This window comes from Canis aureus, chromosome 13 (genome assembly GCF_053574225.1).
Source record: "Canis aureus isolate CA01 chromosome 13, VMU_Caureus_v.1.0, whole genome shotgun sequence".
NCBI classification, from domain to species: domain Eukaryota; kingdom Metazoa; phylum Chordata; class Mammalia; order Carnivora; family Canidae; genus Canis; species Canis aureus.
The window spans coordinates 14,538,910-14,561,666 of NC_135623.1; the positions used below are offsets into that span (position 1 = coordinate 14,538,910).

Here is a 22,757-nt window from a genome sequence, read left to right on the forward strand (position 1 = left end):
TCCCCTCCCCCTGCTTCTCAATCAGCACGCGTGGCCCCAGACGTTCCCTGCAAATGCCAGGTCAGACGTGCTGTATTTCTTGATTCGAATTATCAAGAGAAAGAATCTGATTTGCTCAGCTGGCTAATCGAGCACCAACTCCCCGTCCAGGCTGCAGACGCTAAGAGGGGGCACCTCCGGTGGTGGCGGAAGGGGGTGCGTGAGGACAGGGCACGGGCTGGGCGCCAGCCCCACCGCGCAGCTTCCACGTCAGCCTGGCCGTTCCAGCTTCTCTTTGGTGGCCCTCCGACAGAAATGAGGAAAACTCGTTCCCTTCATCCACCTCCTTGAGCCTAACAAAATAAGGCGAAGGGCCTGGCGCTCCATGAAGAGAACCTGAGAGCAGTTTCGGGGCATCCCCTGCGCTACGGTACCGGCTGGCTGGCTCTCCCAGTCCGCAGAAAGGAAGCTCCGTAAACACCGGGGATTACGGCGATGGTCACGGATCCTCTAAGAAGCCGAATTTCCCAAGTTCCCGGAGTTGTAATGCTTCGGGGTTTAGAGAGCTAGTTAAGAACAGATGAGCCTCCGAAAGGTCGATGGCAACAACATGGGGTCGCAGTCCAGAGCAGAGGACGCTGCGGGGGCTCCAGGACTTTGTGTCCCCGTATGGTCACAGAACACAGCCTGGGAAAGGGGAGGCAAATGGCCCCGAGGACCTCGGTCGCTGGAGTCCGGGGGTCCCCGCCTCCATCTCCCGGAGCCGGTGACACAGCCCATAAACCCACTCAGCAGGTTGGACCCGGGCAGCGCGGAGTCGGCCGTAGACGACGCTGCTGCGGCCCGGCGTGACGTCACGAGGATCCCCCCTCCAGTTTCCAGTAACGTGTCCTCGCTGCCTTCCGAGCTTACCTTGGCAGCTTCCTCAGAGTCCAGACTCTTCTAAGAAGCTCCACAAAATATTCCCAGCCTCTGCGCATGGTCTGGTTCCAAAGCCAGTCTTAGGGTTCAGGTAGTTTTCATGATACTGTGTCTTCTCTGGATACCACAGTCTGCGTTATTGTTTCTTTGGGTTTGTAACAAAGTACCCCAAAACGCAGTAGCCTGAGCCAACAGCGCCCATGAGCCTCGTTTGTGAGTCAGGAATCGGGTGCGGCTCATCTGGGTGTCATCAGGCTGCAGCAAAGGTGTGCCCGGGCGCCGGGGAACACCCCGTCCCCCCCTCCCCCCCGTCCGAGCTTACTCGCGGGCGTGGGCAGCACTCCTTCCTGGAAGGCTGTTGACAGGGTGCCTAGTTCTCCTGGGCGTCGGCCAAAGCCACCCTCACTCGGTGCCACACGAGCGTCCCCGCAGGGCAGCTTGCAACACATCGGTCTGCTTTGAGCGAGCGTGAGAGACAGACGTGGTCTCCTGGAGCCTCCTTGCTGGTGAGGGGGTCCCGTCTTCCCGCGTTGGCCCTGTGCCATTCATTAGGAGTGAAGCCGTTAGGCCCAGCCCACATGTAGCAGAATTAAACAAGGGCGTGAGTACCAGGAGGTGGGGTCACCGGGGGCTGCTCAGGGAGCCGGACGTGGGCGGCCGTGCAGAGGCGGCGACGGCTGGAAGCGGGTGACAGGTAGCCACGGGAACGCTGCGGTTGACGGGTGGGGGGGGGGGTCTTACGATGTCAGTCAGGCGGCCAGAGCAGGGAAAGGGTTGGAAAGGGAGCGATGGGCACTGAGAGCTGGTGCTTGGAGGCTCACGAGGGGTGGCCCCACGCGGGCGTGGGTGGCACATGCTCACCCGGAGGTCAAAGCCAGCTGGGAACACCACATGCCCCCTCTGGGCCCCTGCCTGGCCTTTCTCCCACTTCAGTTGCCTTTTTGTGTGATGTTCCCCTCTTTTAGGGACCAGGGCAGGCCCCCTCGTTCACAGGGCACTTCCTACACATCGGACTTCCCTTGCAGCCATATCCCGGAACATGTCCTTTATTCCCCAGCACACCTGTCGGGCAGCTCTTATTTGGGGGAGCGTGACTAGAGGCGCACACAAAGCGAGAGCATGTCATCGCCTCGGTGATTGCACCCGGAGGACCGTTCATGAACCTGACCCTCGGGCCTCATGGTTCAGAAACTGGATCCTTTGGTCCTCAAACAATGGATGATTCAGCGGAAGCTAAAATCAACCATAAAGATCCCAACACAGGGGATCCCTGCGTGGCTCAGTGGTTTGGTGCTTGCCTTCAGCTCAGGGCGTGATCCTGGAGTCCTGGGATCGAGTCCCACATCGGGCTCCCTGCATGGAGCCTGCTTCTCCCTCTGCCTGGGTCTCTCATGAATAAATAAATAAATCTTAAAAAAAAAAAAAAAAAAAAAAGATCCCGACACAATTGTCTGTTCCAGATGGTAATCGGTTGTTTTGCAACCGGGATCAACTTCTCTGTTGGAATCCGAGGCAAACCCAATAAATTTGCTCATTGCCATCAGGTTTGGAACCAGCTGGCAGGTACAGAAGAAAGACAAATGAGGGTCGTCCTGTTGGCTCTGTTACCAGGGAGCTAATTGGAGTGTGTGCCGTGCAGCCCAACGGTGGGTGGGGACCGAGAAGAGTAGGGTCAGCTCCTCCTCTCCAACCCCTTAGGCAGCGAAGTCCCGATCATTACTCTTCCAAGGGACTGCCCGGCTTGCAGGAGGGAGGAGGATTCTTCTGTGGGCCCCAGGCTAGTAGCATCAGGGTCACCTGGGAACTTTTAGAAACGCATATTCTAGGTCCAACCCCCAGAAAAAAAAATGGAATCGAATTCTAGGAGTGGGGCCTAGCAACCGGCGTGCTCGGCAGGGATTCCGATGTAGGGTCGAGGTGAGGACCGCTGGCCCAGGGGAAGCTGTTCTATATGCAAATAGGAGACTTGGGAAGAGGTGTCCTTATGGGACATTCTGCTCCCCGTGCCCACCCTTCTTGCCGTCCCCGGGAGATGAATCACGGGGGTAGAAGTTTCACACTTTCCACGTTTGATTTTTAGCTTACGGCTGCTCCCGACGAGAACTTAAGCAGAGGCTCCTGATTATTTCCCCTCTAAAAAAGAAAAGTGTCATGGATTTGGTTACTTGTTGGCCCTATCTCTTGCTCATGCAGACCTCAGAGGCGCTAGCACCCTCTTGTTAGCACTGAATAGTTCCTGAAGGCTCTAGAATGACCAATACCCAGAAGTCAAAGTGGAGGCACGGGTCCCACCCTACAGAAGACTCTGTGGCTCCCCCCCGCATTGCACTTAGATTCCAAAATAAATCCTTCCCAAGGCCGGCCCCACTCCAGCGGCATCTCACATCTTGCCACCCTGGCCTCCCTTCCTCTGCCTCTAATATGCCAAAAGCTCACTTCTGCCTCAGGACCTTTGCACTGGCTGTCCTGCTGCTTGAAGAATGCTTTCTTCAGGACTTGGCGCACCTGGTTCCTTCTTGTGCTTTAAACTTAAACCCAGATGTCATCTTTGGCCACTGATTTCAAGTGCCTTCCACCCCACTTGTCATCATTTATCTCATTACCCTTGTTTATTTTCTTTGGAGAGCTTGACACTACCAAAAAAAAATAGAAAAGATCTGCTGTGTGTGTGTTTTTTTTTCCTGCTGTGTCTATTTTTTGACTTAGTATCTGTCTCCTCCTGCCTGGAATGTAAGGGATCAAGGCCCTTGCTCTATTCCTAGCACCAGAACGGTCTCTGGTATATTGCAGGCGTAAGATTTACATAAATATTTGTTGAATAAATGAATAAATGAATGAGTGAGTCAACACAGGAAAAGCTTTAGGAGGGAAGGATCAGAGTGCAGCGATTCAGTCATCGAGACGGTGATGGACCCAAACGCCCCGCCTTCCTCGTCCCAAGGACAGGGGCACAGAGCCCGGCTGGCACCACACCAGGCCTCCTGCCTGCCTCTCCTGCAGCCCACGGCCTCGGGCCTGCCCCCCTTCTCCGCCTCCTCCCTGCAGCTCACTGTCATTACATCACGGCCATTAGAAGCCCGCAGATTCACACCCCCCTGTCGACTTCTTCATAAAGGGATGTTAATGGGGTTCATCTTCAGCAGGGGCGATGCAGACTGTTGTCAAAACTCTGGCTTGGCCATCCGTGCTCCCGTAATTAATCACACGGGAGGCCAGGAAGGCGCGGCGGGAGGGCCGTGGTGGGAGGCGTGTGGAACAGCACACGGCTGCTGCCCACCGGGAGCCCACGGGGCGGGCTGGAGGCCAGACAACCCAACTGCAACCAGCGTGGAGGAGTACGTCGGGGTCCGTCCGCCCCGGGGCATCTCCTCCACCTTCGGGAGGCTACAAGGGAAAGGAAATCAAACATAAAGTCGAAGCTAGAGGGAGAAATAAGGTCAAAGACAGTCTCTTCTGGAATTATAAGGACGCTGGCATTTATTGGGTGCCGTGTCGGCGGCCTGTTGCCATGAGACAAATTACCAGACATTCACCAGCTGAAAACAACACACATTCACGTGTGTGGCTGGCAGTGTCTGTGGGTCAGGAATCCCGTAAGGAATCCTCGCAAGGCCGCGTCACGGTGTCAGCAGGGACGGGGCTCTCCTCTGCTGGGGGAGGACACCTGTCCGTCCCTGCTTCGTGGTCGCCACCACAGGTTCCTATGGTTGTAGTACCGGGAGCTTTAGTTTTTTGCTGGCTGTTGGTCTGAGGCCATGGTCAGCTCCGAGAGACTTAACCACAGTTCCTTGCCTCGTGACTGTCCCCGGTTGGCCTCTTCATCAAGCCAGCGAAGTCTCTAGAGAAAATCAGGCAGCAAGATGCAGTTTTGTAGATCATTACATGACCGTGGAGGCCGCGTCTCCTGTCCTTAGCTCCGTTCTGTTGGTTAAGAGCAAGTCACGGGTCCTGCCCATAAGGAGAAGGGATCATAGCTGGGTGTGGACACAGCCGGGAGGGATCGTGAGACAGCCACTTAGGGGATGCCCCGCACACTTCATACTAAGTGCTAAGGATGGGGCCAAAGGCTCCTGCACGTATTATATCATTTATTCGCTGAAACAGCCCGTAAGGGAGAGGTCCCACAGGGGAGGATGCGGAGGAGAGAACTTGGCTAAGATCAGAACCACCCTGCGGCCCCCGGGGTGGCTGAGCGGCCGAGCATCCACCTTTGGCTCAGTTCGTGATCCTGGAGACCCGGGATCAAGTCCCGCGTCGGGCTCCCAGCAGGGAGCCTGCTTCTCCCTCTGCCTGTGTCTCTGTCTCTCTCTCTCTCTCTCTCTCTCTCTGTGTTTCTCATGAATAAATAAAATCTTAAAAAAAAAAAAAAAAGATCAGAACCACCTGTATCACAGCACTGCGCCAAGCTGTGCAAGCTTAGAGGCCGAAGGATTTGCATCTAGACAGTGAGGAGCAAAGGCCCCAGGGAGGCAGGGGAAGGGGGTCACGGGTGCGTCCTGGCTCCCCGTGAGGCTCAAGACCAGGGGGAGGGGATAGGTGTGGATCACACGCCGAGAAAGGAGGAAACCAGGAGTGCCACTGTGTGATGATCTCTGTTTTCTCAATGAGGCAGAACGAGGGCCTCCCCTGAGAGGGGGGAGGCAGGGCCAAGTTGGAACACCAGCTGTGGGGAATGGGGAGTGGGAAACAGGGATCGGGCCAACACCAGGGCAGGTTGCAAGGAGGATGGAGCTGCCTCCTCCCCGAAGATGTCCGAGGTCTCCTTGGTGGGGGGCACCCCCTCCCACCCCCAGCGCCCCTGGCAGCCTTCATGTCCAGCCTCCCTTGCAGCGCTGCAGTGTACCCCACGTCCATCTCATCAGAAGGAAAGTTCTAGTGGGGCAGGAACCTGCCCGGAGCCTAGGCAGGGCCTCCCAGGAACCAGCACAGGATCTGCCACATGTGCGTCCTCCATAAATGGCCTGACTCCAGACCCTGCATTTCTGAATCCCTCTACCGTATTCCCTTCTATCCCCTAAAGGCCCTCCAGGTCTATAGGGCTTTTCAAAGCGTGCGTTTTTATTTTCGTTTTGAGGGTCAGAGTTCAAAGAGCCGTAGGGTAGCAAAGTCCATCATGCAACAGGAGTCGAGATGGAGTTAAGGAGGCCTGTCGTATGCCTGACTTTGTGACAAAAAAAAAAAAAAAAAAAGCGATTTCACATTGTGGCCCAACCCTTTTGACGTCAAGGGGTCAAGAGCCATTTCAAAATATTAAGTATCAACCTATATTGGTTGATTCGACGCATTGCCCATGGTGTGTCGTCGCCTGAAACGTAGAGCACGGATACAGAACAGTACCATTTGTGTCAAGTTACCAGTTTTGACTCATCCTAAGTGGCCAAAAACCCTAACTCAGACTACCTTAGACAAAAAAAAAGAAAAGAAAAGAAAAGAAAAGAAACATTGTGGGCTCATTTTCATTGAAAAGTCCAAGACTATCCTCCTATGCCATTTTGGCCCAAGAACAAGGCAGATGGCTTGCCACCGCCTCGGGGCGGCACCGTCCCCTAGGACTCCTTGCCCGAGTCCTATAGTCCCCGCCAATCAGAACCCATCCGTGTGACGGGGACCTCGCCAGAAGAGCGAAGGTGGGTGCTGGGAGCAAGAGGAGGAGGAATGGGGACCGGGCGGTCACAGAGGCAACAAACGTCCACTCCATGTGTGTCACGCTTCCAACCACAAACGGTTGGGTGCACGCCCACCAAGGTCGTGCAGGGCTTGCTCGAAGTCCTACGACTTGGGCAGAGGCAGGTGCCCAAGTGTTGGTAAAATCAGCCCCGCCTCTCATTCCCACCAGAGCAGGGGCCACCCGTGGGGTCTCCTCCGGGCCCCACTGATAGTACTTCACGCTCGCTGGGGGAGCAGTTCTGGAATTCCTGAGCAACCGAGTCCCCCAAGGCCCACCACACCTGCAACCCCGCAACCTCCTCGGGGGCCTCAGCGGGGAGGCTGACCTCAACTCTGGGCCACCTGGCCCTGCTGATGTTCAAGGACGATGAGAACGGTGGCAGGACTGGCACTCACGCACCTGAGCCTGAGGAAGGTCTTGGATGACCACGTGCAACCAGGCGGCACCCACCTGGGCCACCTCCGTGTTACATCTGGAGCCCGCCACCCGCCTGCCAGAGCCAAGCCCCATAGGCTCTGACCTCGCACGCAGCCTTGGACCCGTTTGCCCCTTTGTCTCACGCCGCCCCCCGGCATCAGCTTCCAGACCCCGGGTCCACCACCGCCCCACTCACTTCCTCAAGGTGGCGGCAGCAGCGGCCGCCCGGACGCCACACAGGAGGCCAGCGATGGGCGACACAGTCGAACGGCACTTTATTTCTAATTGGACCCATCGGCTCCGTCCGGGTCGGCTTTCCCTCTGCGCTCGTTCTTAGGTGACCCTTGGAGGCCCTTCCTGGTGTTACGCTGCTGACGGTAGACCTCCAGCTCCTCCTGGTACCTGGCCCTCAGGACAGCTGCTCTTTGCTCGTACGGCTGCTTCTCGGCACCTGACGTCACGGACCACATCCTCCCCGAGGCCTTCGCCACCTGCACGACTGACCAGGTGGGGTTCTCCCTCTTTAGCTGGGCATAGTGGTCTTGACAGAAGATCAGGAAGGACGAGGGGGGCCGCCTGGGCGCCTGGGGGTCCCGCTTTCTCCGCTTCTTCTTCTTGCCCACGTAATTCATCATTTCTTCCTGGTATCGGGCTTTGTCGAGCTTGGCCAGGGCTTCGTATTTGGCCTTTTCATGCTTCGAGATGGACCTCCATTTTTCTGAGCACTTTCTAGAGAACTCTTTAAAGCCCAGGTAGGTGTTTGGCTGCTGCTCCTTGAACTTGTTCCTGTAATTCAGCAAAAAGTGGATGTAAGAAGACACGTTCACCTTGGGCCGTAGCTGGATTTCTTTTCCCATGTTCATAAGGTCATTTTTTTTTTCTGGATTCAGTAACGTGGACAGCAGAGACTTCTGTCTCCACGCACCAGGAGCAATCTAGAAGGTGCTCTGCTTGCGGTGAATTTTTCTCTCTGCAAGAGCTACAGTCAGGGGTCGGCCTTTTCAGGGCTGGAGGCATTGTTGAGTCAGAGGAGGGGACTGTGACATCATTCCCAGCCTGTGGCACGGGCGCACGGCTGCTCCTGCTGCTTGGCTGCTGAGGGTCCATTTCTGCTTTTCATGAGACGTGGTTCATCCAGAGGCGGCTTGGAGCTGCTTCTCCTGGAGCCTTTCGCCTTGACTTCCCGGAGGCGATGGGCTCTGCTCAGCTGTGGGAGCTTTCTGTCCCTTGGGTGTAGTAACAACGAGCAGTGGGGTCTACTGTCCTCTGTGCACGACTGTCAAGATGCCGCGTGCTCCCTTCCAAAGCCAGGATGGAAATAACGAACACGAGGAGGTGGATGGTTCCAGAGCTGTCACGACGAAATGGGAAGTCTTTCTGTTTGCCTCAAAATGGTGGCAGCTCACACCATTCAAGGAGTTCAGTAGTAAGTCTAAAAATAATCAGGTATGACGGCCGTCACTCGCTTCCTGTCAGGACAACGTTGTCTAATTTAAAACCCGAGCACCTGGAAAAAATTAAAAATTAAAAATTAAAATAAATTAAAATAAATTTAAAAATTAAAAAAATTAAAAAGTAAAACCCGAGCACCTGGAAAAAATAAAAAACTTAAAATCTAAAAAATTTAAGAAATTTAAAGAATTTAAAAATAAAATAAATAAAATAAATAAAAATAATAAAAATAAAACTTGAGCACCTGGAAAAATAAAAAATAAAAATAAATTAAAAAAAAAACAAAACCCGAGCACCTGGGAAAAAATAAAAAATAAAAAATAATAAAAATAAATAAAAATAAATTTAAAAAATTTAAAAAATAAAAAAATAAAACCCTGGAAAAAATAAAAAATAAAAATAAATTTAAAAAATTTAAAAAAATAAAAAATAAAACCCGAGCACCTGGAAAAAAATAAAAAATAAATAAAATAAATAAAAATAAATAAAAAATTTTAAAAAATAAAACCCTGGAAAAAATTAAAAATTAAAAATTTAAAAATTTAAAAAATTTGAAAAATTTAAAAATAAAATAAATAAAATAAATAAAAATAATAAAAATAAAACCCAAGCACCTGGGCCATGCACATCTGAACGCTGCATCTCTCCGAAGAAACTGGGATGTGGTGGGCGGAGGGAGGAGAACCTTGAGGGGGTTTTGCTCATTACACTCGAGTCCATGAAAATGAGATCAAATTCTTGGCCCCGCTCTCGTCACGGGGTCCCTGTGTCTTGGGGGTTAGAGTACGGGGCTCTGCTGGCGATACCCAGACTCGTCAGCTTCGTACCCTCGTGGCAGCCACTGCAAACATTCTAGCAGCCTTCCAACTGAAGGACAAAGAAAAGACAATTCAAGTGACCTTTGGACACTTTGAGGTCCTTGCTTGTACGGGACCAGGGTTAGCACAACACGGTGGTTGATGATGACAGCCCCAAATTCATAGGACGAGGCAACAGAGCCTCAGTAACAGAAAAATTAGGGTAACAGCCTAATAGGTGAGAGTCTGAACCTGGACTGATTTGCTGGACTCGAGCCCGTGCTTGAGGCCACCACGTCAGGACCGGTGCCTCGGGCCCACTGCGCTGGTGTGCGGCTTCGGCAGCCGAGCCCGACAGGTCAGCTGGCCTGAGACCAGACACATTGATGGGGCTCCGGTCCATGCCTGCGTCCCCACACCTGATGTCAGCTTCCATCCTCTGCAAAAGAGAGGTGGGAACTGCTGAGAGCCCCCAGTCCCGAATTTTAGCCGCAGCTCCGCCCCACGGTGGCCAGACTAGTGACGCCAGCCCCTTCGTTTCTGGAAGCCTCTGATCTCATATCTGTAAGTGCCTTGGACTGGCCGGGAAAGGCCTTCCAGATGACATGCCGTAGCTTTGTGGCTGCATGTAGAGGCTTGGAGGATCTCAGATGCCAGCCGAGGACATCTGGGCTGGTGGTAGGGGTAGGGGGGTCGGGGGTCGGGCCGGGGAATGAATTACTCTGAGAACCTCTCTCGGCATCGTTAGCTTTTTCACGCTGCTGCTTCCGCCCGAGGGCCAGGGGTCGGCTCACCTGTTTATTGGGTTTGAGTTGGGCTGCCGAGGTCAATAGGACACAGCTCCTTTCCAATGTGGAAGGATGGGCTGCGAGGAGGTGCTTGGCTAGCATCTGTGGATATTAATCAGACTCTTCTTGGACTCATGCAACCACCAGCAGCTCATTTGTACCCCCATTCACGACCTTGTACCCTTGTCACGATGGAAGGATCCAGAAGGATTGGCCCTATGATAATCATCCGGAGCCTAGCAGGTCTAGGAAGACAAGGCAATGAAAGGTAAGAGCCGTGGCTACGCTGTGAGGTTCGGGCCACGGTGTCATGTTGGAGGGAGGACGTGGGAGGACGGTCTAGAGAACCTTAGGGAGGCTCAGTATGCCTGCCTTTGAGAGTCAGCCCTCTGTGTGCTGGTAGCTGAGCATCTCCAACCTTCGTTACCCTGCTCTTTGCCCTGAAGCTGACGCATACGGACCACATCCACGGATCTCATGCTGTGGCTTCCGTTTCAGCTTGGCCAAGCTGGACCCAGCGGTAGATCCGGGGGAGGGGAAGGTGACGTCAGGGCATGTATTCTCCCGGCTTCCTCCTCGAGAGGTCATCCGGAGCTGGGTCTCAGACCCTGTACTGAAGGTCTAGGCTCCTATCAAGGTGTCCTTTCTTTCTTTTTTCTTTTTTTTTTTTTTTTAAGATTTATTTATTCACGATAGACACACACAGAGAGAGAGAGAGAGAGAGAGAGAGAGGCAGAGACACAGGAGGAGGGAGAAGCAGGCTCCATGCAGGGAGCCCGACGCAGGACTCGATCCCGGGTCTCCAGGATCACGCCCTGGGCCAAAGGCAGGCCCTAAACTGCTGAGCCATGCAGGGATCCCCAAGATGTCCTTTCTTAACGACTGACTCCTTCGGGTTCAGCAATTGCTCACTCTCCTTGTCCCCTCTTGCCAAGGGTGGCTAAAAACTCTGCTTTTACGGGCTTCCGAGGACTCTGCTATCCCTTGTGGCTTTCCTACACCTCGCTCCTCCCTTTGTAAATAACTTCTTTATTAAACACTCCTCAAATTATTCTAATTTGAGCGGCCATCTGTTCCCTGCTGGGACCCCGACCGATGTAGTTTCTAGCTTTCCACCCTGAACAGCCATGCAAGTGGATAAATAAAGCAAGTGTGGGCATCAGTCCAAGATAGAAGTGTACCCAGCTTCTCGAGGCCTGAGTCCCCAGCAATCCCACAGCCTGGAATGATCTGCAGGGGCAGGTTCACCTGCCGGGGCAGTAGCAGAACAGGCCACGTGACCTCCCTACAGGCATCTAATGTCCCTTGTGTTGGAAGATGACCTCTAGGCCAGGGCCGTGGTCTGGAGAGCCCGATAATGAATATTTCCAGCTTTGTGGGCCATATGGTCTCTATTGGGAGCACTCCACTCCACCGTCCTAGGTCAAAAGTAGCCGAAAACCGTATGCACGGCGGTGAGTGTGGCTTGCCCACAATTAAACTTCACGAAAATCAGCAGTTGTCCGCAGGTCATAAACTGCTGACACCGGTCTAGAGATGGGAGTTCAGTGTTTTCTGATTTCTTAATTGCGGTTTACGATAAAGAAATACATATTTTGCATCATGACCCGTTTGTGCACGTGCACACTTCACGGTATTTGTGTGCCAGTCTCTGTTCGAAGTACTTGCATCAATTTATTTAATCTTCGTAAAAACTGTGTGTGTGTCAAGAGGAGGTGCTTTAAAAAAAATTATTTATTTTAGAAAGCAAGCGTAGAGAGAGCGGCAGAGGGAGGGGGGAAGAGAGCAGGCTCTGCCCCGAGCCCACAGCCTGATGTGCGGCTCAGCCTCACACCCCTGAGATCCCAACCTAAGCGGAAACCAAGGGTCCAATGCTTAACCAGCTGCACCGCCAAGCGCCTCAGGGGTGCTATTTTATGCACATTGTAAAGATAAAGGTCTCTAAACACAGCGTTCAGAGAAAACAGACATTTTACGAAACCACACTTAAATACGTGTGTAATGTACTCTCTTCCCTTTTGTTATTTAAAGTGCGACCTGCAGGCCCATCTCATGACCCGCTATGGGTTACAGTCCATGGACTGATTTGATATCTTTTTTTTTTAAGATTTATTTATTTATTTATGAGAGACACAGAACAAGAGAGACAAAGACACAGGCAGAGGGAGGAGCAGGCTCCATGCAGGGAGCCCGACGCGGGACTCGATCCCGGGTCTCTAGGATCACGCCCCGGGCCGAAGGCAAACGCTCAACCACTGAGCCACCCTGGCGTCCCCCATGGACTTATTTGAAAAACCCCGTAGGCCAGCTTTTTTTTTGGGGGGGGGGGGCTCTCCCTGCAGCCCCTGTGGGATCCTGTGGGGTCCTCGTGACTGCACGGTGCTAACATGCAGTCGTCAATTCAGATTCCAGCCTTGCCACCTCGTCTCCAGGTGCGGCTCGTTAGGACCTCATCGCCAAGAAGCCGTGAGGTGATAAGACAGTGGTGGGGAACGCCTGGCTGAGGGATGGGAGGCCCCCGGCACCTCTCTACCCTGTGGGTTGGACATAGGCCCCATTTCTAGTGAATCGAGTGTGGAAAAGGGCCAACTGTTTCTTGGCGGTGGAGACAGCCAGCAGTGACCACCTTAAGCAGTCACGGCATCCTTCTCCCCAATTAAACCCCTGATCTAATTGTGAGAAAATATTCGATAAACCTGGACGAAGTGATAGTCTACAAAATACTTGACCAGGCCTCTGGAGAAGTGCCACGGTCTTGAGAAAGCCAGGGAAGCCCAAGAAGCTGACCCGGGTCAGAGAGCAGGTGGGCCCGACGCCTCAGTGCTCCGGGGGATGCCGGGCTGGAGCCGCATCAAGAGAAAAGGCATCAGCAGGGGACGGGGACCTGAGTGAGGTCCTCCTCTGGGCTAACAGCACCCCGGTTGTGTAAGACGCTACTGTTAGCAGACGCTGGTGGGGGCTCTTCGGGAAACCCCTGGTGCTGACCTTGCAACCCCGTTCTTATTCCAAAATGGGGTCTTTCAGAAATCTTCCCAGCGTACCCGGCCCTTGATCCCTCTCCTCTGGGAATCTCAGGGTGGATTTGACCCTCAGTTGGAGCAGCATGTACTCTTAGTGTGTCTTCCGTGACCGTGTTCCCTGAATTTGGGGGCGCGCCGGGACTACCTGAGAGGCTTTCGAAGATCCCAGTGCTCAGGCCCCAAGAGGAGCCAGAGCACCGGCCTCCAGCGTCTGATAAATGCTTCTGGAAGCACCGGCCTCCGCCCACACCCTCCCGCCCCTCTTCCTGTGGGGTGACCCTCTGGCAGCCTGGGCCCTCTGAGTGGAGGATCTGGGGCAGACAGAGGTCGGCTCCCCGGGGATGTCCACGTCTGATACCCGACAGCCCGGGACGGAGTTCCTTTCCAGGGAAACGGCGCAGATGTGATCACGGAACGGACGGGACATGGGAGGATCACCCTGGGTCACGTGGGTGGACCGGATGCAACCACGCGGGGCCCCGCAAAAGGGGAGCAGGAGTGTCAGAGCCTGAGATGGAGATGTGACAGACGCAGGGCGTCAGAATCAAAGATTTGAAGCAGCAGCACAGCTGGCTTCGAAGCTGGAGAAAGAGACCACAGGCCAAAAAATGGGGCGGCCACTAGACGTCGGGCAAGGCCAGCGCCCAGGGGCTCCCCTTGGCCAGAGAGCTCAGCCCTGCAGACACCTTGGTCTTCTCGGCCCAGTGACCCCCATGCCGGACTCCTGCCCCCGAGAACCGTCCGACAGCCACGTCCTTGCAGCCACCACACTCGGAGTAACCTGCTAAAGCGGCGGCAGGGAAGGAACAGAGTCTTTGCCGTCCAGCTGGCGGCCCGTAAGGTTTCCCGCGCTGTCCTTACCCCCCGCTCGTGTTAATAAAGATGGAACATTTATGCCACCGCTTATTGGATTAGTTGTGGGAGCAAGGCGTGTGAGCGACTCAATTTTACACACTCTTCTTCCCTCACTTGCTGACTCATTAAGTCACTAATTCACTCCTTCGCTTACCAGTTAATTCACCCCTGGGTTCTTGCAGCTCATTCGCTCACTCACGTACGCGCGCACGTCTCCACAAATGGCCATGAGTTGCGGGAGCCGTGCGGCCATCAGGGAACGTGTGACGGCCGGCTAGGTCTCGGGAAAGGAGGTGGTGGTGGAGGGAGGCCACTGGGATCTTCCGGAAGCCAGACTGGTGGGAAAGGAAGGGTCATGAGCGCTAGGCCTAGGCTCTTTGGGACTAACTTGGTGCCAAGAACCGTCAATCACGTGACCGTGATATTTTAGTAAGAATGACGATGATGTCGTCGGGATGTCCTCTCCAGAAAAGCCTAGAGAAAGAGAGGAGCTTTTTCAAGCAACGGGTGGGAGAGCTGGCCCTCACTCTCAAGTTGGTTTGACTCTTGCGTCCGTGTGTTTAGCTTCTCCGGGGATTCTAGGAGCTCCCTTGACTGAGGTCAAGATGAAGAGGAGCCAGCAAGGACCAAGGCCAAGTATGGCAGGAGGAGGGCAGTGGAAGGAGAGGAAGGCGCCTCTGGGGAGATGGATCCTCACTTGGGTTGATGGATCTCTCGCTCCAGATGGATCCGGCCAGTCCGTCCTCGTGCACACAGCGCCCGGAGCCTAGGAGGCGGACTGACCCTGATCGCCCCTAGGACCACAGCAGCGTGTGCACGTGCACAGAACCGCGTCTGCCGCTGGGGATGCAGGCTGCTGGGAGCGAAAGCGAGGTGTCCACACCCAGCCCAGGGGTCTCGGGGGCAAGAGGACAGATAATGGAAACGGATGATCAAGCACAAGAATGGGATCAGCCTAGTGGGGACTGGACGTGCCTGCTTATCTCTGGCAGGACACAGCAAAGGAGGGGAGGAGGAGACCTGGAACAAGACCAACGTGGGGGGAGACAGAGAAGGCCCATGGTCAACGGACGGATGCCCCCCGCGGCACGCGGCAAAGCTACCTCCTTATGCCACAGAGCAGCAAGACCTACTGACCCTTTTGTCCAGCTCCTGTCTCTTCCAGGCGCCGTGGACGCCCCTCATTTTGCTGGCTTAGCACCGAGCACATCCCTTCTGTTGGAGAAGCGTCTCCAAACGGTTCTAGCCAAGCCCACACCCGTGCCCTTGGCCCCAGGAGAGGGCACCCCGCCCACAAAGCTGGACGAGTCAGAGGCTTCCAGGGAGCTTTCTCTACTTAAAACTAAGGGGGCGGGGGGCCTCGTGGCATTTGGGTTCCTGGGGCCAGTCACCCTTGGGGCCAGCGATGGTTTGATTGGGGCAGCCAGTGATCTCTTCTCTATTCCAGGCCCATCTGACCTGGGTTTCTCCCACTTGAAAGCAAATGCTAGCCCAGACGTGATGGAAGTGAGGAATAGGAGAAGACAGGGCCCCTCTCCCCTGTACCCACTCTCTTCCTGTCGCCTCCCTCGCCCCTCTACTTGCTTTTGCCCCACTGTGCTACTGGCCAGACCTCTGCTTTGTTGGTCAGAAAGTACACGGACAACGCTGACACGCCGTGCACCCTCCGCGCTAAAGCAAATGCCATGTGCCGTGGGCCCAGCACTGCGCTGAGCGCGTTTATACCCATTATTTCACCTAGACCTTCTGTCAGGCTAGGAGGTGGGGAAACGGAGGCCCAAAGCAGGTCAGTTCCTTGCCCACAGTTCAACAGCGGGTAAGTTGGCAGCTGAGACTTGAACCCAGGCCCGCATGCCTCATCTCCTCTCCCACCTGCTTCCTATTTAGTGCTAGCCCTTTGCCCACGAGTCTCCCATGCTGCATGGAGACATGGCACGATCAAGAACCTGTAGCTGCTGCGTCCGGAAGCCTCGGCAGGGCCTTACGGGCCTCCCCACACGCCGCGAGACACCCACTGGCGAAGGGAGACCCACAGAGGTGCAGCAGCCTCCCAGGGCCACACAGCCAGCGGATGTGGAGGCTGGATCCGAATCCAGCTCCGTGTGACGAGGACCCCTTGCTCGTCAGCTTGCACACCCCCGAAGTGGGGCAGCCCATCCCTCCTCCGGCCTGCAGGAGGCTCAGGGAGGCTCACACCCTCACTCAGCCAGGGCTTCGGAGCTGCCGGGCGCTCGGGCAGGGCTGGCTGGCTGCCTCCGGGAGGGGGCAGGGGATGTCGATGATGCTCGAGCTCAGAATGGCAGTGGAGCGGCGGGCAGAGGCTGGCGTGGGAGGCTCCCCGTAAGCCACCTGCAAACACTTCCTCTGGATGAGATGCATTATCCAAGCGTCGTCCCCGGAGACCTCTGCGAGGCACACACTGCCGCCCGCTCTGGGAGGCGGACGAGTCCCTTCTCTGACTCGTGTTGGCCGGTGACAGGTGGAGATGGACAGACAGCAGGACTAGGGGAGGCCGGGCTGGGGCCACTGAGGGAGAAGGGCGGTGGCCGCCCCGTGGACGGGCTGCCCTGGGCGCCAGGGGTGCTCTGTCCTCCTGGCACCCGGGTGGATACGAGCATCCTCCTCCAGGGAAGTCAGAGCCAGGCCACGCCGGGGCCCCCTTCTCCCTGTGTGCCCTGGAAGGTGGGGCCCAAGGCCCCGGTAAGATCCCGTCCCTTCTCCTCTCACACCTAAGCAAGGGCGGAGAACAGTCCACATTTATGGGGCCCCTGCTGTGTCAGGCACAGTCCCGGACGCCTTACAAACAAGCACAGCTGTTCACGGGACCCCCAGTGCACAAGTGGGGAAACTGAGGCTCAGAGCAGTTTTGGCACATCCCCATATTTATCCAACGCGTGAACGTGGAGCCCAAGCTCACACACAGGGCTGAGCTGACTCCAGAGGGCCGGCCCTTAACCTTCGGCCTCCTTAAACCCCTTGCCTCTAGGGCAGCTTGGGGGGCTCAAGGCCTGATCCTGGAGACCCGGGATCGAGTCCCATGTCAGGCTCCCTGCATGGATCCTGCTTCTCCTGCTGCCTGTGTCTCTGCCTCTCTCTCTCTGTCTCAATCTGTGTGTCTCATGAATAAATAAATAGAATCTTTAAAAAATTAAAAAAAAAAAAAAAAACCCTTGCGTCTGCGTAGGGGACCAGGACAGGTGATGACCCAGCCAGGTGGCATCTCCATGTAGGCAGAGACCTGGAGCCGGGAAGGTGAGAAGGTCCAGGCAGAGCGTGAGTGTGCCTTGGTCACCAGGCCCACGGACCCAGCTCCCACCTGCCTGATGGGGCAAGCCCTGGCATCTCAGGCCATGGGGCCACCGGGTGTCGGCGAGCTCTCAGGTCTAAGCTGGAGCCACAGACTCGGGCTGGGGGCAGGACATGGCTACGGGCTCAGCCGCAGGTGGGGTGGAGGCTGGAGTCTGTCCCAGGAGGACTGGGGCAGGCCAGGGAGGAGGCACAGCCCCCAGTGTAAGAGGGACTGCGTGGGGCAGGGGTTGGGGGGAGACAGGACGGGTGGGGGAGGGGTGGGGGCGGAGATTGGGGAATGGGGTGGGGACCAGTCCTGGTGGGAGGACAGGGAGGGTACAGGGTGGGGGGATGAGATGTGACAGGGTAGGGACTGGGATGGGGTGGGGGGATGGGGTGGGGGGGCAGGGTAGGGACAGGGGGATGGATGGGGGGACGGAGGGGATAGGGAGATGGGGTGGGGGGACAGGGAGGGGATGGTGTGGGGGAACAGGGTGGGGGACAGGGAGGGGACGGGGGACAGGGTGGGGGGACAGGGTGGGGACAGGGAGATGGAGTGGGGGGACGGAGGGGATAGGGAGATGGGGTGGGGGGACAGGGAGGGGACGGTGTGGGGGAACAGGGTGGGAGACAGGGGGACGGGGTGGGGAGACAGGGAGGGGACGGGGGGACGGGGTGGGGGGACAGGGTGGGGACAGGGGGACGGGGTGGGGACAGGGTGGGGGAATGAGGAGAGGATGGAGAGGGGGGAGGGGGTGGCGGTGAGGTGGAGACAGGGGGATGAGGTGGGGGGACAGGGAAGGGACGGGATGGAGGGACGGGGTGGGGGGACAGGGTGGGGGGATGGGGTGGGGCGGGGATGAGATGACAGTGGCATGGGTGGGAGAAATGCTGTGTGGCTGCCACCCCGCGAGGTGACGACCTCTGCTGCCCGGGCCCTGCCCCCCGCTGCCCCCAGTCCCCCCTGGCCCGGGCTCACATACAGGCCCTGCAGGGAGCGGTGCGTGGGTGGAAAGCGCGTCCCTGATGCTCTTTGTGCGGGTCCCCTGGAGCTAACAGCGGAGCAGGGAGGAGCCCGGGTGACTCCTTGGGCTTCCTGAGCTGCTCCCGGGAGGAGGAGCAGCGGCCACACTGGTTACCAGCCTTCCCGGCCTCTGTCCCCAGGGAACGCGCAGCCCAGGGCGGGGCCGAGGGCCGGGGTGGCCCTGGAGGCTGCTCCCCGTCCCCACTTCTCCCCACACGTACCCTCTGCTTTCAGCGCCTCGACCTATTGGGGTGCTCGCTCACTCTAGGTTCTTCCTCCCGGTGGTACTTAGTGAGGCCTCCGCGCCCGGTCCCTGTGCCCGGTCCCCATGTGACGTGCATGCAAGGAACTGGAGGGCGGACGGGCCCTGGGGGGGAGGGGAAGTGCAGGAGGCACCAGGTACGCAGGGGGGACAGCGGACTCGGAGCCAGTGGCTGTAAAGTGCCACCTGAAGGGGATGCCCGGGGGGCTCGGCGGCTGAGCGCCGCCTCGGCCCAGAGCATGACCCCAGGGTCCCAGGATCGAGTCCTGCGTTGGGCTCCCTGCAGGGAGCCTGCTTCTTCCTCCGCCTGTGTCTCTGCCTCTCTCTGTGTCTCGCGTGAATAAATAAGTGAAATTTAAAAAAAATAAAAGACTCCAGCTGAAGGATGAGCGGGAAGCAGGCAGGGCTGGGGGGGTGGCGATGGAGGTGGACGGGGAGCACTTGGCAAGGAACCAACCTTCCAAGCTCTGGGAACACTCGGAGCAGATCTGGCCTGCCTGGCTGTCAAGGCCGCCGATGGGATCGGACACGGGTGCCCCCCAGGCCTGGAAACTCCCTCAGGCCCTCCTGGCCCGGGAGCATGCAGTCAGCTGACCGCCACCGCGCTGGCGGCAGGAGGGGCGTGAGGACAAGGCATGCCCACCGCCGGAGGCAGGGCGCCGCGGGGTTCCTCCTTCGCGGAGCGGCGTGATGACCGGGCTCGCCCTGGCCCCGCTGGCCCTCCCAGGGCCCCGCGCTCCCACCCGCTGAGCCATGTGCACTTCCTGAGAACCGGGTGGTCCCTTGCTAAGTCTCTCGGTGCCAGTCCTACTTGTCATTGTAATTATGTGATTTAAATTAAACATCCCATAAACTGATGAAATACGAGTGTGAAAGGAAATAGAATTGCATCTGCAGGGACTGAATTGAACCCTTGGAAAGACTCCACGAAGGGGAATCTCTGAAGAGGATCGCCTCCCAGATATCAGGTGTGGACGGCCGGGACCGCCGCGCCCCAGCGGGGCCGCTCCGTCGGGGCCCCTCCTGCCCCTGTCGCGCCCCAGCGCCCCACACAGTACCTGGCCCACCGTGGGTGCCCAATGGGTGCTTGTTGACTGACCAAGCTGCAGCACAGCTGGTCTCGGGGCGACGACGCATCACGGGTGCAGCTTATATACGACCGACGGCGCGGAGCACAAAACCACGACCGAAGCAAACACCTCGGCCTGCATTACACGGATTGACCAATAAATGCGCATTTAAGTACTTGCACACCGTGAGCAAAGCTCGCAGCCGCACAGGTTTCCTTTAGAAAATTACTTTTTGCCCACGAACTGCATCATCTGCAAGGCTTGGGGCAGGTGTCAGGAAAAGGGGTTCATAAAGGGCCATACAAATTCTTGGGATCTGTTATAGTTTCTGTAAGAGCTACTCCCAGGGATCCCCGGGGAGCTCAGTGGTTAGCGCCGCCTTCAGCTCAGGGCGTGATCCTGGAGTCCTGGGATCGAGTCCCGCGTCGGGCTCCCTGCATGGAGCCTGCTTCTCCCTCTGCCTGGGTGTCTGCCTCTCTCTCTGCATCTCTGACGAATAGATACATAAAATCTTTAAAAAAAAAAAAAAAAAGCTATTCCTCGCTGCCATGGTAGCAAAAAAGCAGACGGTATGTAAAGGAGCGCTCACGGCTGTGATCCCGTAAAACTCGATTCACAAGAACCGACGGGAAGCTATTTGGACGAGTGTGTCAACCTCTGCTCCGAGGAACCGATTGGTCCCGGGCCCGTGCTGTGATGTCGGGGTAGCAAGGCCAGGAAAGCCCTGTCCCTGCCCTTACAGAGCGTGGCTCCGACCTGGGGAGATGGTCACGACTTGCTGCATCCGGGCCCCCGGCGGGGGCGTGAGCGTGGTGCAGGGGGGGTCACAGCGAAGGCCAAGGCTTCCTCCCGTGGGGGCAGGGAGAGAGTCGGGGAAAAGGAGGCCCTATGGTTGGGTTTATGGGAGCGGCGAGTGATGTTTTCCCGGAAGTCAGGTGGGGCAATAAGAAAGGACATTCCAGGTGCAGGGAGTGGCACCTGCAGAGGCGTGGAAGATGCTGGAACTTGAAACGGGTGTCACCGGAGAGGAACGGCGTGGAAGAGTCTGGGCTTTGTAGAGGACAGAGGGTGCAGGTGGGGAGCCAAGAGGGCTTGGGGTGGCTGTAGGGTGGCAGGCGCCTGCGTCCCACGTCCTCCCGTGCCAGCTTTGGGGCTGCAGAGATGGTTTCTGCTTGACCCCGGGATGCAGAGGTCCCTCCACCCCGTGTGGGATCCAGGGCAGCTGCTCTGGGGGCATGAATCTGGGGGCGGCCGACGCAGGGTGGGGGTTGTGCAGACACAGGGACGTTGCAGCAGCTGAATGGGGTGCACTGCAGCTACCGTGGACCCCCACCCGCGTAGGGAGCCCGGGGAGTGGCCCTCATGGCGGGCGCCAGGCCCCTTCTGCAGTCGGGGGGCCCGGGAGGCCTCCCCGGGGGACGGCGGTTTTCAGGAATTCTCAAATCTAACCCGGGGTCTCCTGATGCCCATGCCCCTGCGCACGGCCGCGTGCGGGGCTGCGGTTGACCCCCACCTTGGCTGTTTCACGGCGGGGTGACCTGGAGGGAGCGTCTTGGCCTCTCTGTGCAGCCGGGGCTGCCGCGGGGGCCAGCACGAGCCAGGTCCTGTGTTCGAGTGGAGACGGCGCTCGTGTGCACACACGGGAGCCCTCGCACGCGGACCCGCGCTCCCAGGGGAGGAAGGCAGGCTGCAGCCAGACCCCGCAAACATGCAGGGAGCCCGACGGAGACTCGATCCCGGGACCCTGGGGTCACGCCCTGTGCTGCAGGCGGCGCTAACCGCTGAGCCACCGGGAGGCCCTAAATGTAGTTTTCAAAGCCTCGACCGAGTGTGCACCCACATGACCACCATCCCCTTCAGAATGTGGACGACTCCGGGGCTCCGGGGCTCCCCCATCCCCTCGTCCCCCTTGCCGGGACCAGCATCTGCGCCTCTCGCCCCAGCTCTCGCATGCAGGGCCGTGTCCGCAGAGGTCCCGTGGATGGAGCCGCAGCGGGCTCGCCACCTGTCCGCGTGGCTGTGCGTGGTCACGGGTCCGGGGGGTGCCTCCAGGCCGGGACCCCCATACCCTCCGGTCACCACTCCCTCCCTCCCTCCCTCCCCATTCCTGGCTCTGTAAAGGGCCTTGGGTTCTGGGTCATTCAGGTAAATTCTCCCCATTTCCGCGTCCCTCCTGCGCACAGGCTCAGAGCCCTGTCATTGCGAGGGGACTGGACGGGGCCCTGGGAAAGCCCGCCGTGCCCCTGGGGCCCCTCGGGGCAGGGGGGGGACCTACGTGGCTCAGCCTGTGATATTTAAACGGGAACCGGCGAGATGCGGTGACGGCTTCTGCGACAGCTCCCACCCAGGCTGTGTGGGTTATGTTGTTGGAGTTTGGTGCGAGTCAGCATTTGCATTAAATACTGTGCTTTGCAGGGCGTGGAGCCACTTGGTGGGTTCCCTTGCTGAGCGCGTGGTTGTGGGGGGCACCATGCGCATCCCTTGGCCCCCCGCGCTCTCTCCCCGGCCCTCCCCACGCGGGTCCGCGTCTGGGAAGACCTGGCTGTGGTTGCATCCCTATGCTCCTTCACTCCTGGCTTCCAAGGGGGTCAGATCACCAAAGGCATCAGCACAGACTGAGGGAGGGGAGGGAGGATGAGTTCCAGGTGTCCGCTCCTTGCTCCGGTGCGACTCCCACGAACTGCCTGAGGATCTGGTCCTGTAGGGTGGCTCTTCCCGTCCAGCCCTCTTCATCAGGGTCCGCACCCCCTCGGCACCCCGTAAGCGGGCACCTCACCCTTGCCCTCGGTGCCAGCCCTGGGACCCTGCCCTGCCTCTGGTGGTTAGTGTTAGGGCCCCCATTTCCCTTGGGATCCTGACGTGCTTGTCGGTTGCTCGTGCGGACGCGGGAAGGTGGGGGCTCCCGAGCACGAGGCTGCGGCCGGGCTGAGGCCCAGGTTGCGCACTGCCTCACTTGGACCCGCGAGTCTTTGAAGGAACGGCTGCTATCGTCCCCGTTTTACAGATCGGGTCACCGGGAGCTGAGGTCAGCTGACCCCTCCGGAGCCCAGGCCGTCCAGCAGGCCCCTGCACCCACTGCGGACGGACCCCGGGAGGACCCGCACCCGCAAACCCACGTCTGGAGGCGGGGCTGCAGCAGCGCCGAGGGGGGAGGCCGGGCATTCTGGTCCTGGAGCTGCTGTGCGGCCCACACGGGGCTGGCCTCCCGCCCGCAGC

The 22,757-nt window shown here is 57.6% G+C and overlaps 2 protein-coding genes across 2 annotated transcripts in view; one reads left to right on the top strand and one right to left on the bottom strand.

Annotated features, from left to right (window-relative positions):
- Positions 1 to 22,757, top strand: part of CSMD2 (CUB and Sushi multiple domains 2) — a 495,152-nt gene that overhangs the window by 202,150 nt on the left and 270,245 nt on the right.
- HMGB4 (high mobility group box 4) lies at positions 7,237 to 7,981 on the bottom strand. The gene has a single exon (XM_077844849.1). It carries the CDS (start codon positions 7,846 to 7,848, stop codon positions 7,267 to 7,269), a length of 582 nt encoding a protein of 193 aa, XP_077700975.1. The 5' UTR covers positions 7,849 to 7,981; the 3' UTR covers positions 7,237 to 7,266.